Source organism: Drosophila santomea, chromosome 3L, assembly GCF_016746245.2.
Source record: "Drosophila santomea strain STO CAGO 1482 chromosome 3L, Prin_Dsan_1.1, whole genome shotgun sequence".
Taxonomy (NCBI): domain Eukaryota; kingdom Metazoa; phylum Arthropoda; class Insecta; order Diptera; family Drosophilidae; genus Drosophila; species Drosophila santomea.
In genome coordinates, this window is record NC_053018.2 from 6,368,116 (window position 1) to 6,387,194 (window position 19,079).

General features: G+C 44.1%; 2 protein-coding genes across 14 annotated transcripts in view; both read left to right on the forward strand.

Annotated features, from left to right (window-relative positions):
• LOC120449874 overlaps window positions 1-19,079 on the forward strand; it is an 85,052-nt gene that overhangs the window by 42,930 nt on the left and 23,043 nt on the right. For all 13 annotated transcript variants that reach the window (XM_039632546.2, XM_039632547.2, XM_039632548.2 and 10 more), the window contains 5 exons: window positions 6,911-7,093; window positions 8,269-8,469; window positions 11,793-12,020; window positions 13,329-13,515; window positions 17,352-17,466. In XM_039632546.2, coding sequence (XP_039488480.1) covers window positions 6,911-7,093; window positions 8,269-8,469; window positions 11,793-12,020; window positions 13,329-13,515; window positions 17,352-17,466 — 914 coding nt within the window. The remainder of the gene's footprint in view (window positions 1-6,910; window positions 7,094-8,268; window positions 8,470-11,792; window positions 12,021-13,328; window positions 13,516-17,351; window positions 17,467-19,079) is intronic.
• On the forward strand, window positions 4,124-4,716 carry LOC120449877. Its single transcript, XM_039632552.1, is given in 2 exon segments — window positions 4,124-4,218; window positions 4,220-4,716. Coding segments are annotated over 2 exon segments (273 nt in total). The 3' UTR covers window positions 4,398-4,716.

The window sequence follows — 19,079 nt, forward strand, 5'->3', positions numbered from 1 at the left end:
AGTGGGTGGTCTGTAAAGGAGGCGTGGCGTTGTGGGATGGTCGAGTGGGCGGTTTTGGCAGCACTTCGCTTCGTTTTCTTTAGCTTTTCTCTAGTTTTTTGCCTTACACATATACGAGTATATGTACATTTCGTATCCTCCAGCTGCTCCTTCTTTTTCTAGCTATCTATTTTTGTACTCGCATAAAGCACTCACACGCACACATACACACGCACGCACACAAACACACACACTGAGATACACAATGCAGGACCGTAAAAAAATAGTAGTAGCTGCCCGAGCGCATTTGGTTTTTCGTACGCTCTGGTTTTTACGCTCTAATTACGACTCCTACGACACCACCCACCCCCCTTTGCACCTGTAATCCACCTCCAACCACCACACCCCCCCTTTTTGCACCTGATGTGCAATTGCCATGGCGGCGCTGTCTAAACAAGGCTCACTTGCTACTCCCGCTTTTCAGCCCAACCGCCCCCCACCGACGCCCCTCGATGCTTTCAATTTGCAATGGCTGCTGTCATTTCAGCTCAATAGCAGCTCACTGCAGCCTCACTCCCGCCATGCCACGCCCACCTTTTTGATGCCGCCCCCACCCGCGTACCACGCCTACCAATCCGGGCTTCCCCCCCCCCCCCCCCATTGCCCGGTTTTAAATTCTTGTTTGCTCTTAATTTTTTATAAACATTTTTTATGCCGCAAAAAACCGCGCGTAACGAACGAACGAAGGTTCAAAGGCTCACAAATATATCAACTTACATCAGAAAATAGTTATTTTCACCAGCAGAGAATATGAAATAATTCATAGGTATTCATATTCGGCACGTACCTACAACTACAAAGTTCTCTTCAATAAAACCATACATACAACTAAAAATTTTTATTTAAATACAAGGATACATACAACTACAAAGTTCCTTTAAATACAACGGTTATTAAAATGTGAAAGTGATATATAAAATTGTAAGCCTTGTCATATCCACGACAAAATATCACAAATGCCTGAAAAAATCAATTTAAATTAATTCAAACACTTAAACTCTTTAATTAAAACCACAAGGGCTTTAAATAGCTTTTCTAATAGAAGTTAATTGAATTACCTTTAAATCTTTAGCAACACATCGTTTCGACCTTTGTGACCCACATCAGTAATGTATGCTTTTATGCCTTTAAACTCACTTTTCACCCAGTTACTCACTTATTTTTCATACATTTTTTGTAAAATACCTTAACCGCAGTTTTTATTGCAGCCAAATGATTTTGTTGCGGCTGCCATCGATTTTAAATAATTGCACTAATTAAATGATGCAACAGTCGTGAATGGCGTGCGTAATGCATTTTCTGTTTCTGTGCATTCAGGGTGTGGCAGTTAAATATTTTAATTGCGCTTTATGAAAACATTTAGTAAATGAAAATTGTTTTCCTTGACCGCTCAGTTGGAAAGTAGGCAATCATTTCAGTTGTTCCACCAGCATTGAAGATTTAAATTCCTTTTGCGAAAATGACTCCGCCAGTTGCACAAGCAACTAAGCAGATACAGATATAACTACAGATACAGATACACACTCGAGGGAAGCCCCAAAGTGTGCAATTAATTTTACAATAATTAAATTGAAACTTAACCACAACCCATATATATATATAATTATATATATCTTTTACATGACTTTCTGCTGGCCGGCATGGCCTGGCATATCCATAACCCGAAAATATTTAAGCCGAAATTATAATGAAATGCATACTTAGTTAATTTCAACTTACATCGAAAACTTTACTTAATTAAACCAACTTAAAGCCGCACAAAATGAGAAGAAACTTCGATGGGCAGCGGGCTGAAAAGGAGTAAACAATGTCTCTCCCTCCCTCCCCCTTTTTGCCACCAGAAACACCCATTTTCCACTCGTATTGTGAATTTTTTCGGTGTTTTTTTTCTTACTTTTCCGGCTCTTTTTTCTCTTCAATATTTTTTAATGAAACCATAAAGTTTATAATTACCATAAAATTTACTTGTTCGGTTCGGTTTTGTCCTGAGGTTTCTTCATGATGCGGGCAGTAAAAAAAACTTTAGTTTGACCTAGCACACACACACACACACACACGCAAAGGCATTATGTACGTATGTATAGAGTGAGAGGGCGTTGGTGATTGTGGGTGGGCGTGGCATTTCATAAACTAATGCCAAAATGGTAGAAATTTATGGCAAGAAATATGAGAAACGGGTTGAGCTCCAAAGTCCGGCATGAAAAGCACGGACACACACATGTGTGTGTGTGTGTGGGAGTGTGTGTGTGTGTGGGTGGGTGTTTTTGGCCAAACGTGCGAATATTTTTGCAACTTTTGGTCCAAAGTTGCACAGGAAATGGGCCTGGCATATGGTTGCCACCGTGGCCAGAAGGACACGGTGACATCGGGACATTGGGACAGTAGAATAGGAGCACGGGGCCCTTAATCCCAGGACCCTCATGCCCTCCGACCTCCGCCCACCGCCCCCAAATCCCAAAAACTAAACCCTGTGCAGAATGCGTTTGCTTTGGTTTTTGATTTGTTTTTGTTGTTCGAGGAGCGGGAGAAGGACGCCTCTCTGTTCGAACGAGCCTGCTGCATGCAGATGCGAAAATATGCTTTATGTAGGCGCTGACACAGTGGGCGTGGCTGTGGTCAGGGGCGGAAAATTCAATTCAATTGTCAACAGCAACCAGTACCGAACACTGAACACTGAACACCGAACACCGAACACCGAATACCGGAATACCAAGCATACCGAACGCACCGAACAGCCAACAGCTCCCAATCACCCAACACCCAGGACAGCTCATCCTGTGGCCACAGAGCTAGGCGCCAGTTTAGAGGTTTGAGTTTGGGCGCAGCATCCGGGGCTTAGCTTCTTTTCTGTGGGCCAGACCACCGCTCACCGCTTCAACTGCAGCACTCACACGTTATATAATGTGGCATCATTTTGTGGTCAGCATTTATGCAGACCATATACAATTTTTCAGGCCTTTTGTTGACTTGGCCCCTCTCGTTGCGGTTTATGTGGAGGGGTTCACCCCTGTTCTGACTTTTGACTGCAATGGAGAGCAGCCATTTAATGCACAAGCCATGTCAAAAGTCATCCGAGCAGGTGGCTCAAAGGGTTGCGCCGTGCCATTGAAACAACTCAATATCCTTTTGGACGCACGCCTTGCAACTTCACCCACTGCCACCCACTTTAATTGATTGTTATCATGGGTGGCAAGTGGCGGGTTGTGGTGGCAAGGACAGGGGGCCATTAGCAGTGGCAAACAAAATAAACTGATACCCGGGTCACGAGCCCTTTTGCCTCACTGCCGCCACATGATTATTATTTCAGTCCATTGTTTTTGGTTATTGTTGTACTAGTGGTTTTTGCCATTTCAAGCATCTTTGGCTTGTCATGCGAGATACGTAGAATGTTGAGTTGAGTACTGAATACTGAATGTTGAATGCTGAATCCCTGAATGCTCAACGCTGACAACGGGGACACAATAACAATGGTAAAATGTATATTTTAATTGTACTCCCGAGTAAAAACATATATCAAACTAAAACACACAACTACAGCTACAGCTACAGGACGAAAGCAAAATAGCAAAAGCAAAAACAATGCAAGAACCATGAACTCTCCAAACTCTCGACTCTCAAGCGGAAATGGCAGACCAGAGACAACAACAAGACTAGCAATAATAATAACAAGTACATCTAGCAATGGCAATGGCAGCTCCCGACCAGCTTCAGATTCAGTTGACACACTGAGCGAAAAACTGCGCCATTAAATTTAAAAATGGAAGCCAAAAAAATGGTATTAGTCCCAGGCCAATTGTTTGATTTGAACTTTGTTTTTTTACATATATTTTACTAATGATTCTAGTAAAATAAAAAATATTACAAATGATTGCCATATGAGCTTTGACAATGTGTCAAAAATAATTTCCTTGGAGTATTTTAAATTTGAGAAATAAAAATGTCAATCAGATTAATGTCATGTGCATTATTTGATGATACGTGCAGCTATTCTGATTTATTTTCCCCTAGTGCAGCTGCCTCACAAATGTGAGCTCTGGGACGGTGGCATCAACTGGGGGCAGGAGGCAGCCTCAAGTGGCGCTTAATGAAAGCGCAACAGACAACGGCAGGACCGCAGGAACACGACCACACGACAACTGAGCGGGAAAGGATTGGGTGGACAAGGGGGCAGGAACATGGATGGACAGGGAACGGGGAGTGGGAGGACAAGTGTAAGAGCAGGAGATGCAGGACAACTAAATAGGCGAACCGCAAAAACTCATCGTCAAGGAGCGACAGATACGGCCAGGGAAAAGTGGGAAAATAGATGGGGAATCCAACTATGCAGCCATAATACAAGTTCACGGGAATTGAGATGAAAGCAGTGAGCGAGCACAGTCGTCCGTAGGACCTCGAGCCGATGCCGCATCCGAGTTCGAGTCCGGAGTCCCCCTCACTCCATCCGCCGTATCCCGCATGCCCGGAAAGGAGGAGGAGGAGCCGCTCGAATTGCGGCTGGGGCTGTCACTTAGCGCGTGACATGTGTCAAAACAAGCGGCAACCGCAGCGAGACCGTGACCAGAGCCTCCCAGAATCCGAGCCTGCTGCACAAGTGCATGCCCGGCTTCGTCCTGGGAGTGCTGCTAATATCCTTCCTCAGCAGCGGTGAAATGGATTTGGGCGGTTGGCAGCCTTAAAATCTGGGCGTGGTGGCACTCAGTGTGTGTGAGTTGCCGAAGCGGAAGCAGCCTAAAACCAAAAAGGAGATTGACTTTAAATTAAGAGCACAAACCGCTGCAAATCCAAAGGTCTTTTGCAACAGAGAAAAATACTTTCGCAGCTTAATGTTCTTTTAAGAAAACATAAAAATCACAGCATAAAAAAAGCACTTAGTTTTCTTGATTAAAACAGATTGCTGATTAAGTCCCATTTGCCAGCATTTCTGCTATTCTATGTCACTATTTCTAGTTTACATATTTTATGGTTGGCATTGCTGTTTGTAAAATCTTTAGGAGCGGGAGTTCCTTCGTGGAAATATTTCCATTGCATGTGCAGCAAGTATTCCACTCTCGCATCGGACACCCTGGAGCGAATCGCAGTTCAAGGATCGCTGGTGGGGAAATATCGTTTGCGTGATTTACACTCCCAATTGCATGGCAATTACAAGTCCATTAACATTGCCATTAACCCTTGGAGTGCCTCCTCCAACGAGGGGCAGCCAGCCAGTGGAGATGGAGTGCAGCACAATGGCAACAATGGGCAGAGCGATTAATGGTCAAGCAGGCGAGAGCTATTTATGGCCCAGGAAGAGCCCATATTACTTTGACAAGGACAAACTGTTGCCTGCCTGTGGAAAGTGTCCTTCCAACCCAACCAACACTCCAATCCCTCCGCCACTTGCACAGTTTTGTGTTGTAAATAATCACAAAACTCTCTCCGTTCCCCCAGAGCCGCCCATCCTCCTTCCGGTTTGTGTTTGTCAAGTAAGCAGCTTTCCTCAAGTGCCAAGTGCCATTGACAGCAACCCGGCGAACTACTCCTTCCAGGAGGATGATATCTCATCCCAAATATCCTGCTATCCTGCTATCCTGCTGCCATCTATGTGTGTGTGCGGTCGCAGTGCATAATGGGATTTCGGTTTATTAATTAACCAACTTTATGCCTGCCGAATTGAGAGCGGAGCACACGACCAGGATGGCTTAGACCACAACTAGGAATCATTGGCCATCTTTAGTGGAATTGAATTAAGTGATGTTACATACACACACACACACACACACACAGACACACACTCTCATATCGATTGCCACCACACCGCACACATTGTCATATCGAGCATACGTATGCAAAATGTGCAAATAAAATGCACAAAACTTTGATTTATTTCCACGTAAAACAAACATTGAAAAGGCTCAACGTCGCACTGTTCAAATACACACAGATGTGTGGGGAGCTGTAGTACTGTAGGTAGTACGTAATCCCAGGTAGCACCACTCCCCCATCCTTTCGTCCTTTTGGTCGTTGCCTGTTTATGTGTACACATTCATTAAAATGTCGAACATCGAAAGTGCCTATTCAGGTTGTTGCCACGCCCACACGGCACACACTCTCCCACACACACACACACACGCACTTACATTTGCATTGGCAACCTGCAACTGCAACAGCAACAGCAACAACACGCAACTGCATCTGCAACTGCATCTGCAAATAATTGTCAGCTTACTGACTCGCATTCAATGCAGCAACAACGGCAACCAAAATGAAACAATCACGTGCTCCATGAGATCTATGCAAGCGTGCTATAAATGCACGTGAAAGTGGGATCCAAAGTGGGGATTTCAAATGCTGAATTCTGGTTGCACCACCGAAAAAAGGGGGGAACGGTAGCTGCGGCGGAAGTCAAACGGTATTTGTAATGAAAACAGGGGCATGTATATGCAGCGCCCGTTTGCACCCCTCTCCAAACGAGTAGATTTTTTTCCTAGCCGTTTTGGTGCATTGCCAACGCACTTCAGTTGCAGGGACAGGGGGGCGGGGCAGGCAAGAGATATTTGAATTGGGAGCAGGGAGCAGGGAGCAGGGGGTGCAGCGGGGTCCATTGGAAAAGCTGCACATGACGCGTGATTTATGTATTTTCGTCAAATGGCAGCCACCGCAGCGGCAGCAGCAGCAGTGGGACAAAGCTACCATGAAATGCTAATGATGACTCGAATGCTTTCATAACCCACCAACGAGTGTCGCACACAACCGAACACACACCATACACCACACCACACACACACACACATACGCTTAAACACCATACATATACATATAACCATACCAGTGCCCTATCTCCTTATATGCATATGCCAGCACTAACCCGGTTTCATGTCCTTTCGCCCCGCAGGATCACAAGCTGAAGCACATGGCCGAACTGCAGCAATCAGTTGTCACCGATCAGGAGACGCGTCATCAGATCCAGACGCAGATACTGCAGTGGGAGGAGAATCTGGAGCGGCTCCACTGCGAGCAGTTCCGGCTGCGCTGCTACATGGCCTCGCTGCAAAGTGGCGAGCTGCCCAATCCGAAGGTGAGTTATGGCCACCAAAACAGCGACCAGTGCCCCCAAAAATTCAACCTGCCAGAGAGATAAGTCAAATGCAATTAATGGCGGAAGCACTGCCGTCTGGCGGCTTTATAATTCATCCAGAACGAGCACACTAGTTTGGCGCAAAAAGCATTGCCTACATTTTGGGGCTGCCATGGAGGGTGCTCCGTGTTGGGCGCCATTTATTGAAAAGCGTAGAGCGTTATTGGTAATTTATTGCAGTCTCGCATAAGTTTCAGCAATTTTCGAAACGCAATTCAATTTTTTGAGCAGGGCTAACTGAGAATACAATAAACATGATGAAGAACTAATCACTGCTCAATGGCTAAACAATTCCGTCGCAAAAGCCACCACAAGGCTTAATTTAGCCACGCTTCACAGAAACATCAAAAGCAGATTCACAACCTGGTTGAGAGCTTAGGACCGGGACAATGGCATCGGCCCAAATCCCTCTAACAACAATTGGCCCCGAAACCCGTTTACAATTCCGTTTAAAACCCTTTACGGGCTCGAGTAGTCTATAATTACCTCTATCTATTTTCACAATGGATGGGGCAAAAACCAATTCAATGGCACGCTTTTGGAAAATCAAAACCCAAACATGCACAATTAATCTCCATAACAAAAGTTTAAGCGTCTTAAATGGGCTTAAAGGCAACCTTCGCTGCCGCCAACTGTTGGCAACCTTAGAGGGATTTGCCACCACCGACTGTATGTATGTTTCACTGACTGACTGACTGACTGACTGACTGAGTGAAAGGGTTGAAAGTTGATTGCGCTTTTAATGGCAGGCAGGAACATGGGTGGGGAAAATGGGCTTCCAGAAGGGGGAGAGAGTGGTAAGTGCAGTTGTGTGCCTGAAAAGCAACATTATTTATTATTAATAACCACAAAATGCAAACAACTTCAGCACCTGTGAAGAGAACAACTTCAGTCGACTGCAGAATGCCAAAGGCTTATTTGCATAGGTGTACGAGTGTACTAGTGTGTGCGTGTATAGATGCTCTGCCTGCTTTTTAATGCTCTTTGAATGGGTCGTAAATATAACGAAATTAGTTGAGGGGCACTGGCACTGGTGGTGGTGCAACTATATGCCAAAAATAACTTGTATTCACATTTCATTTTCAAACATTTCGCATTCGTCACTTATTCAACAGTCGCTGCTGACTCACGTGTCGCGGCCCACGAAGAACACGCTGAACAAGCTGGGCGTATTCACGGTCTCCTCCTTCCACGCCTTCATCTGCGCCCGCTCCCCCTCGCTGCTCAACAACCTGCTCGCCGGACGCGGTGCCACCAAGCGGCGACCGCCGATGCTGTCGCGGTCCAACAGCGGCTCCAGCCGTCGCTCCATGCAGGTGAGTCCAATCTACAGGTATACACTGCCCGAAAAAGTTGCCCAACAACTGGGAAAGTTGTCGTAAATGCCTTAAATGTTACAATGCTATCATCAAAACAGCATAAATTCTTCAATTTGTTTGAGCATATCAAAACATGATAAATTCTTCAATTTATTTGAGCATATCAAAACATGATAAATTCTTTAATTTATTTGAGCATATCCAAAAAAAACAAAAATTCTTCAAATTATTTGACCATAAATCATTAGCTTTTAAAACCTATATTTCTCAATTAAGTACGGTTTTGCTTTAAATCTGTGCAAAATAACATTTAACGAAACTTTCCCGAGCTCAGGCTTACTTTTTGATGAGTGTATGCATATAAACCTTTATGTGTGTGCACGTTGGCCACGCGGCGTATGGGTAATAAAATTATTTCAATTTTAAACGCATTTACGGCGCAGCTCGTGACTGTTTGTGAGTTTATGGCTTGTTCTCTCTTAATGTGCGTCCATTTGTGTGTGTGCATGTGCGCGTGTGTGCGTGTGTGTGTGAGTGTATATGTGTGCGAGTAATTGAATTTTTATTTAAGGCAACGGAAACGGCATTAAAAGCTAAATTGAGCGCTAATGCTTAAATGGATGGCCACCAAAAAATATGTCGCCCGGCCACGCCCCTGTCCATTAGACTTAGCTCTGTTCGTGTATTTTGGCTTTTATAATTTGCATTTAATGGCCATCAAAAATTACAAAAAGAATAATGAAATTTATGAAGGGTCTCCCCGGTCTCTCACTTTTTCTGTTTTTTTTTGTGTTCCCCTCGCCAAAAGGCAAAAGAAAAGCCGCAGCAAAGAGACAGAAAAAAAGAGACAGCGAACCCAAGATGACTTGGCAAAGAAAATATTTGCATATTTTAAGTGAATAATGCAGGAGTCCATTTCAAATGGTGATCAGATGCCACCCCCCCCATCCCTGCTAATGACCTCAACACAATCAAATCCAAATCAAGTCGAGAAGTGGTCCGTATCCGTGTCCGTTCGCTGGAGAAGAAGAGGGGGCAGTTTAAATTCCAGCAAATAGCTGGCAGGCATTATGCTATATATGTAAAATTATATAATAAACTCCAATGTCGACTGTCGAGTCGATTAGCTGGAGCTGCAGAACTCACTTGTGCCGCTGGTTAAGCCTCAATTAGTATAACCAATTTGTGTTGTGCATATCTCGTGTTTGTAATGAAATTCATTTCATAAATTCAATTTATTTCGATTACTGACAAAATAATCTTGTGCACAACTCGGATTTCGTGGCGTTCACTCTCGGCTCTTCGCTCTGCCCCGGCATACACTTCATTTCCAATTAAATTTGCCAACGCTGCACAATTGCCATCCCCATACCCACATCCTCAACCCTTCGCATTTCACCTTCTATCAGCAGTCACGCTGCCACTCGGATATGAGAAAAAAAAACAACAAAAAATCAAAAAAGAAGGGAAAATGCATTCACATTCGCATGACGATGGAAAAACAAATGAAATGAAATAACATAAATGAGAGACGCAGTGTGCTGTTGCGTTGTAAATGCCCTGCAAATTCAATGAATTTGAAAAATGTGCATTTGATTTGGTTCATATATTTTCGACCAATGGCCAATCTCTACCATCGTGTAACTGCATTTCACTTGGCCACTTTTTGGGAACATGTCAACTGCAATGCAGCTGAAATTGCAACTGCAATTCAGAAATGGCAAATAAAATTAAAGCTTTCCAAAGGAAATTATCAACTACGCCACTACGAGGCAAGCGAAATAGCCAACTGGCAAACGTTGAAATACCCTGGCTAAAATTTAATTAAGCTGTCCATCGACAATGGCAGAAAGCTGAAATTTTCCTGGCCTTAAGGGGGCTCAGTCAGGAACAATCAAAAGTTAATTAGTCAGTAGAGTTAAGTGTGTGCGAGAGGCGTTTGTGCGGAATTAATCGTCTTTCAGGGCTCCAATCTCCGCAACAGTGCAAATCCAATGACAATTGCTGCTCGAAATCAGGAACATGAACAGATAGATTAACAATTTGCCTTGTTCACAATTGAAATCATAAAATTGACTTTTAAGCACACACTCATTTTAGCTACTCATGCCAGTCTTCCAGCGGTTTAACCAATAATAAACAATGTCCAACTACAAGCCATACAAATTTTTAAGCTAACATGCTTTTTCTTAGAATCCACTTCTATGAAATGAAAGCAGAAATTCACATACTTGTATGTATATTTTCATGAATATAAAGTCGATTTATTTGGCCGGGCAATAATGATCCCGTAATCGATATGCAAAACTGTTATGCAAATGCAAATGCAAACGGAGGTTGCTCGTCATTTCTTGTAGCTTGTGGCTGCCATCCAAGTGAGAAGCTGCCTTTTCCAACTGCCAAACTAATTCAATTGTCCTGCGTGTATGAGGGAGTGTATTACCTGGACGAGGACCTCGTGCCTTCACCCTGTGGATGAACTGCTGCTGCCAACTTGAGCGAACCCATTGCCAATGGCTGCCGGCTGCCAATACAAATGCAATTTCCAGTAGCCGACAACTGGCAGCTGGGCCACCTGATTCGTTTACAGTTGCAGTTGGAAAGCAGCCGGGCTAGCAGGACAAAAAAGGACGAAAAGGACGCATTGACGGCATCTGAGGCAGGAGCAGCAGGAAGCCTCATCACGGAGTTAACATTGGATGACGATGACGTTGTGGAAACGGTTAAGCATTTTAACTGAGTTTTCTTCAAACTCAACTCGATGCGGCAGCAGATCCCGCCTGCAGTTCCAGATCCGCGGCAGCTCCTGCTGCTACACTGAGAGAAAACATGAGCAGTCAATGAAAACATTAAATGTTGGAAACAATGAAAACATTAAATGTTGGCTTCAATTTGGCGACATGTAACTTGGAATGTACAAACATCCTTATTAAGGATCTACTTTTTGTCAGTTACATATATGATATTTGGAGAGCTTTTTTTTGCAGTGTGTCCTTTACCGTTCCCTGAGCCACTGCTAGCGACATTTTTCATTACATTTCAGGGGGTTGAGGGGCTTCGACTGCGGGCACCAATGTGTGTGTTTGCTATTTTTCAATTTTCACTTCCGTGTGGCCATATTCAAGAATGCGCACGGCTATGGATGGATTCAGGGTATGAGAGGGGAAGAGGGTTATATATCTGAATCTGTATCTGTAGCCGTAAATGTATCTGTGTGCGGGCCTCGCAAATGTCTGGGCCTGACTGCTTAATGACATTGTACGTGTGTGTGTGTGGTGTATATGTCTGTTTATCCAATCGAATTTTCTGCCTTTTTCCAGATGAATTCACGTGACGAACCGGAAAAAACTTTCAAAGTTGCAATGCCCGACAATGCTTACTCGACAGTTTATCTACGTGATGCCATGTCTGTGGAGGAATTCCTCGCCAGCGCCTGCGCCCGTCGCAACCTCAATCCCATGGAGCACTTTGTGCGCGTCAAGAAGCGACGTGACATGGAGGATCACAATTACTTTGTGCCGCATCGCAACGATCTGATTGAAAATTATGTAAGTACATAATCAAAGCCAGAATGTCTATATGCCAACTGCCTTAAGCCTTCAGCCTCCAGCTGCGAATGTAATTCCATGGAGTTTCCTCTCCTTCTGATGGGGCACCAACTTCAAGTTCAATTCAACTTATCGAATTTAACTTGGAAATTGCATGTGGAGCCGTGCAAATGGAATTTGGAAACGTGTCTGGGGTGGAATACTCATGGAATTACTGCGTTTGCACTTTAAAACACATATCAGCTCTTTATTATTTGCATTAAAATGATTTAATTCATAACGATACTGTCTCACAAAGTGGGTTCTTGGTTTTTTTTGGAAAACGCTGCATAATGAACTTAAATTTTATCCCATTTCACTACACATCACTGAAATTCAAGAGGCTTATCTCAGAATGTGATACCTTTAAATTAACTTTGGGCATAATAAAGCTGTTCCTTTTACGAATTTTTAAGCTAGCTTTACAAATAGGATTAAAAAAGATTAAGTTTTAATGGAAAGTAGATAGGAGCGTGTTCCCTTTATATTAAAAAAGAAAAACCCATTCAAAGTACTCTCAACATTTTTCACACCGAATAGTGTTTGCAGCTTAGGTGGTTTCATAAATTCCTTTATTCCTGCTAAAAACTACTGGCAACAATGTACCCAATTTCACAATTAGCTCATCTCCACACCCACTACGCCCATTACTCTTCGATTTCCAAAAACATAATGCCATAAATTATGAACTTTCCCGTTGGCCATTTCCCTTTTCCCCTTCAGTTGGCACACGATTAGTCTAGGTGAGACTTTAGCCAGCTGCCAAGTCAGCCGCTAGCTGAAAACTTTCGACCCTCAACATTCCCAAATCTGAACTTCGACCTCAACAACAAGCTAGTAAATATTGGCCCAGCCAGCCAGGCCAATTGGCAAATGGCAAAAATGTGCAACTGCAACTGCAAATGGAGTTCGAATGAGAATGTGAGTGAGCTTGGGTTTTGGGGAGGTGGCAGCTTTGGTGGGCTTGATAAAAAGTTCCTTTCGCCGTTGGCAGTTCAATAAATTTCGACAACAACTTGAGCAACTCCTAGTAACTCGCAGTAACTCCACTCAATCAATTTCTGCCCCTGCCCCACAATGATTGCTTGCGAAACTCGGCTAATTTAGCACTTAGCTTGCGCACTCAAACTCACTTCCTATCGATGTGGATATACTTCTACAAGCGGAGTAAAATTACATAGATACTTTAAGGATTCATATATCAAACCATAATTCATATAAAGTATAATCTAAATTATTAATTAGTTGCAACATATCCCTTCCACACAGCTACATAATCACGAGTTCGTGGAGGTCTGCATGAAGATCCTGTACCAGGTGGAGCTGCAGCGCACGACTCTGGAGCAGATGTGGGGCTTCTCCGTGGAGGCGGAGCTGATCGAGAATGCGGAACGCCAGGACGAACTCTGCTGCTACGTGAGTCGCGTGGAGGACAAGAGTGTGGCCATGCACAATGGTGAGTACAAAAGCAGTGGAGTTGCCATTGAGTTCATCATCCAGGCGACATGACAGAACGAAAATGGGTTTTGACACAAATCGCATTCAGGCGATGAAATCGTGCATTTAATTTATGCCATTGAGGTGACGCAGCGGTACGCAAGCAAATGAAATAGAGTCTTTGTCTTCGTCTCCAAGGATTGGTGGCTCCATTCTCTACTCCAGCCTCCAGCATTCAGTCCACTTTACTCTACTACTCAACTGGCGCCCCGAGCGAAACAATGTGGCCCAATGTTGCCGAGCTAAATTATAAAGTGCCCAGGTAGTGGCCCCCCTGCCTTTTGCGCCTGCTCTTTTCTGTACATCCATGCTGCTGCTGCTTTTATATTTAATGCTTTTCACTTTTATGTCATAAAAAAAAGAAGCGAAAAAAAGTGAAGAGCACAAGACGAAACTTGAGCAAACTCACTTTGGTCTACAAGGGAGACCGAGTCGAGTCAAGTGGAGTTTGAGCCCGAAAAGAAAGAGGAGCAGCAGGCGGGGATCCAGTGGAGCAGGAGGAGTTCCTGGGGGCATGCAATGCGAAAAGTCAACTGTCAGCGCTTGTTGGGACGACGACGACGATGATGGTGATGAGCAGCGCACTCGAAATGTTTGCCAGGTGTGGGCGACGGCTTACTTCTGCTGCGGCAACGGCGGCTTCCAGGTCCTTAAAGGGGTTTTCCTCGAGTGTAAGCCGTCTCAGCATCCAGCATCCAAGATCCCCCCTCTCCACGTCCTGTTGTTTTTCTATCACTTAAAATCAACTTAAGTTGGCATTTGCATTTGCCGGGAACGTCGACGACGATGCCGACGACAACGCGCCATGGAGTCAAGTGGATGTAGTCGAAATGCCACTAGAACAGCGCCTTAAATTATGGAACTGACAGGCAGAGCCACCTTTTCAACCCAACACCCTACTTTTCCCCCAGTTTCCCCCCCCCCTGGTTGCAACCACCAGGTGGGAAAACTGCAGTGCTGCACTTGGCAAAGTGATGAACCGAAAGAACATTTCATGCTGCAGTAACAGCAGAAAACTCATTAAGCACGTCGAGTGCGAGTGGCGCTCATTTGGTTGGTTTTTGAAGGCGACAACGAATCAAAAAATCCATGAAACAATGCGCATGAAATTCTCCGGAAGGAGTGCCTCCGTACTAAAAACAAAAAAACCAACCACAGAGGGTGAAAAGTTGGACTGCAAGCCAAAACAGAAGAAAAATGGCAGGAGTAAAATAAAAGTGGGGAAGAAGTTGTGCTAATGAGTTTTACGATTGAGCAAATGTTGCATTCGTTGGCAGGGAAATGCAGGAAGCCTTAGCTTAATTAAATTACGGCGAATTGGCACTAAAGTAGTTAGAACATTGATCTTATTGCATTAGCCCGAGTTAATGGGTCAATTAGGTAAGTTCCTTTTAAAAATAATTACCTGCAAATATTACGTATACGACGGGTTGGGCATGCAAATTATTCAGATATGAAAACACCTTCGTTAGTGGAATTAAACTGCTAATATCAAATATCAGTTTTGTACACAAACTCAGTTTAGTACCATACATATTCTAGCCAGATTTGTGGATGAAGCTTTTATTGGTTTCTGACTCCCCAGTATCAATAGCACATATACCAGAATCTATGCTGATTGCCTGGCTTTGCCGGCATTTGGCCACAAATATTGCGTATACAATGTGTTGAGCTTTAAGTGCGGCTTTAAGCCCTCTACCGTCAGCGTTATCTGGCCAGCTTTCTGCGGGAATATCCCCCACTCATTGTAGTGGCGTGTGTATGCATAAATTAAGGACTCAGGACTCGCATTTACATTTGCAAAACGCAAAACGCAATAGGAAACTTTTTGCCCCCCCCAAAAACCTCCTGCGCCCTCCCCTTCCTTTTTGCGCCACTAAACGGAGATGATTGAAGGACTAGGAGCGTGAGCGGGGGCACAATTGAATTTAATGGCTATTAGCATGTCGAAAGACGCAACTCTTAAGCAGCAACCACAAAACAAAGCTCGGACAAAGCTGGAAGACAGCATTTACGACCGAATTGCACAAAAGTCCGCAATTCAACCCAATGAAATGGGGGTGAAGCAGCGGAGCCAAACAAAAACAAATCCTGACCGCAGCTTTCAAATGCAAATGTGGCTGGGGAGCGGAAAATTCTGGCCACTTTTGCTGGGCTAATTGTAAAATCGTAACGAACTGCGAGGAAATGCGGTGCCCTGATGAAGATGCCAGCTTTTTTGGGGGAAAAACACAGGCAGTAATCCTAGGACCTTTCTGCTTTAAGCACAGATCTTAAATTCTTTGGTCCTGGTTTTAGTCTGAATGTAGCCATGCAACAGAAGTTTGCAACTGCATCTTATTGCCGTCTTCATCTTCATCTGGGTTGCACAAAGTTCGGCACTTTTGGAGTGGCGCAACTTTGGCGGCGAAACAAGCGTGGCAAAGCATTTGGCAAACATGGAATAACAATTTGCTCAGGCTTCGACTTCGTTTTTGGGCCAGGCCAACTGGAAAACAGCAAGCGAACGTGTTGACAACGCATATGCCAGGCCTGGCAAAATCGTAGCAAAAAGTAGATTTAGGGGAATAAGGCAGCACCCAGTGCCACCACAATATAAATAAAATTTGTCTTTTTCCCACAGCCAGGAATAATCCAACGGATAAAGTACAGAACGAGTAGTATACATAGGAGTATGTGCATTTTATATGGTAAATCGCATGTGTCATGCCTCTGCCAGCATTAAGATGTAAAAATCCGTTTAAATTGTAACAAATGCATAGGGGACAAACTCCCTTTTCCGCCCGAGAGAAAACATAGGTGAAGTAAGGAAACCCAGACGATGGTGTAGCATAGGTAAAATATTGCCACAAGGCGGGCTCCGAACACATATACATACATACATGTATCTGTCTATCTATCGAACTTTTGCCTTAAGAAAATGTTGCTCCTGCTGCACCAACAATGATAAGCGACACTGGTAGCATGCAACTGCAGGCAACTGAATGCATGTCGTCAACAGGAAGAGGGGGGTGGCTGCCAAAGGGGGTAAGACAGGTCGAGGCAGGCAACAAGGAATAACCAACATCATGGCTAGAATAAATGCTGGAGAAAACACACATGATAGACGAGTCATGCAGACAAAGTAGAAAATGCTAACGAACGCAGCGCAGATATAGAGAGGTGCACAGAAAGAAAAACTATACTATAGGTATCACAGAAAAATTCCTATTTAAAACATAATTAAATGATCTCAGATCTCTAGTTCTTAAATAATAAGATATGATGTGCAGGTGTAAAATTCTGAACAAAATAGGAATTTTTCTGAAGTAAAGGTTTGCTCAGTTTGCTCAGTGCACAGATGGCGCTGGGATAACGTGGCGTATGAACAATGCAAGAAACCACAATGCTCTTGTTGTTATTGTTTTACGAGCATTGAAGCTGCAGCAGCAGCAGTTGCAGTTGCAGATGCAGCAAGAGCAGTAGCAGCACCAGCAGCTGAAGACATTCCGCTTATCGTTTGTTACATAAAAGATGTCAGTGGTCCACAGGAGCCGCACAATTGTCAGACATTGATTCCACACCCATATAACATCCTTGATTGCTAGGCAGCATTAGAATTGCGCCCCCCCAAACAGAATATAAACCATTGTCTAGGCTGCAGGGAATGGAAACGTGGACTAGGAATGGGACTGAAAAATAACAATGACCGTGGCAAAAAAAAAAAAGAGCTCAACCGACATAGATATGTGCAACAATATGTGTATAGATAGTTTGTATAATATCCAACGACTAACGCTGTTCCACCAATTGCAGGCATTATCAAAGGAGACGAAATAATGGTCATCAATGGCGCAATTGTGTCCGATCTAGATATGATGTACTTGGAGAGCGTCCTGCAGGAGGAACAATCGCTCAGCATGATGATGCGGTAAGTTATGACAGCCACACGGCATCATTGTTCTTGTTTATGCCCTGCTTAACATCTGTTTCGATGTTTCGTTCGAACGTGAATGGCTATGGAACGGTGATAAAGTATACGCCGTGTGACCGCTCCCCATGTGGGCGCACACGCTGGCCATTGTTTAAATTTCAGTTACACGGATTAATTAACTATTTTAGTCACCCGACCAGGCCAGACTGTCAATTAGCTTTAGGGCGCCCTGTGACAGCGTAATGCAATATCTCGGCCATTGTTACGCCATTGTCTGGACATTTTGTGTTCATTTCCTAGTTGATATGGCTCATAAAGCTGAAGGAATATCGCCTGACTGACACATTTCAGCTGATTTCATTGCGATATTCCGGACCCAAAAAACGAAAACTTCATTAATGTCCAGTGCGCCAGCTTGAACACAAATTTGTAAAAACCAAAACCTGCAGCAGCAGCAACAGCAGCAGCAGCTGATGCTTGTTAATTAAAAACATTTTGTGCAGAGCTTTCTAACTCTGACATCACTCAACCAACTGGCCACAAGCCACATCAAATTCACACACACCCCAGAATGTCAACAATCGACAAGCTTGGCCAATTTTTGATGATGTTACACCATAAGAAGTTTTTCAGCCAAAAGAGCAGAATACAACGAACAAAAAAAAAAAACGTGGTGAACTAAACCAATGGCAGAAATTGTTTCGCAACAAATCGGAAAAAATGTGAAAAAGAAAGTGAAGGGGAGCAAAAAAAAAAATACGAACTAGATGTTTGAACCGAAAAATGTTCCATGTACATTCTCGAACCATTTTGGGTTTATAGTTTTTCAGCAAAGTCAACAACAAGTTAAAGCCGCAGCTGGTAAATGTGGTGTGTTGGGGGGAGTCGAGGGGTGCAGGGGTGCAGGGTAAAAGAAAAACGTTTGGAAAACGGGGAAAATTTTGGGGAGACAAGCCGTAACCCAAACACGTTGCCACTTCACGTTCTCTCGCTTGCCATGCAGTTAGAACGTGGTCGGTGGGCACCCTTGGTTCCGTTTGGTGCCGTTTGGTTCCGTTTCGTTGACCAGTTCACCACCCAGCTCCACCCGATTTTCCAAACCTCGCCCCAATCTACCAAAACACTGGGGCCCCATCCACACTGCATCACCTTTCGGGCGGGCCGAACGGCATTTTGATAGCCTAATTAGCTTCTCTTTATGGCAAACGAAAACAGAAAAGCTTTTGTGCTAAGCGTTTGTGGAGCCAAATGCGCCCGTTTCTGCCTGTGCCGCTATGACCCCTGACCCCTGACCCCCGACTCCCAGTCAGCCGGTCGTCCATTCAAATTATGCACGTTGGAAGCATTTTCCGCATCTTTTGCTAATTTCGCGCACTGACACAGAAAAAGGTCACGACAGTCCGCAGTCCGTAGTCCGTAGTCGGTAGTCCGTAGTCGGTAGTCCGGAATCCATTCCAGGTGTCGCTACACGTTCATTTGTTTGGATTTGTCAAGAGGGTCACAAACGGGAAATATGCAAATACTACACGGCACGAAATGGGTTTCTTAAATGCTCCATAAGGCATTTTCGATAAATGCTTAAAAATTTTTAAGCAACATCATCAAAATTT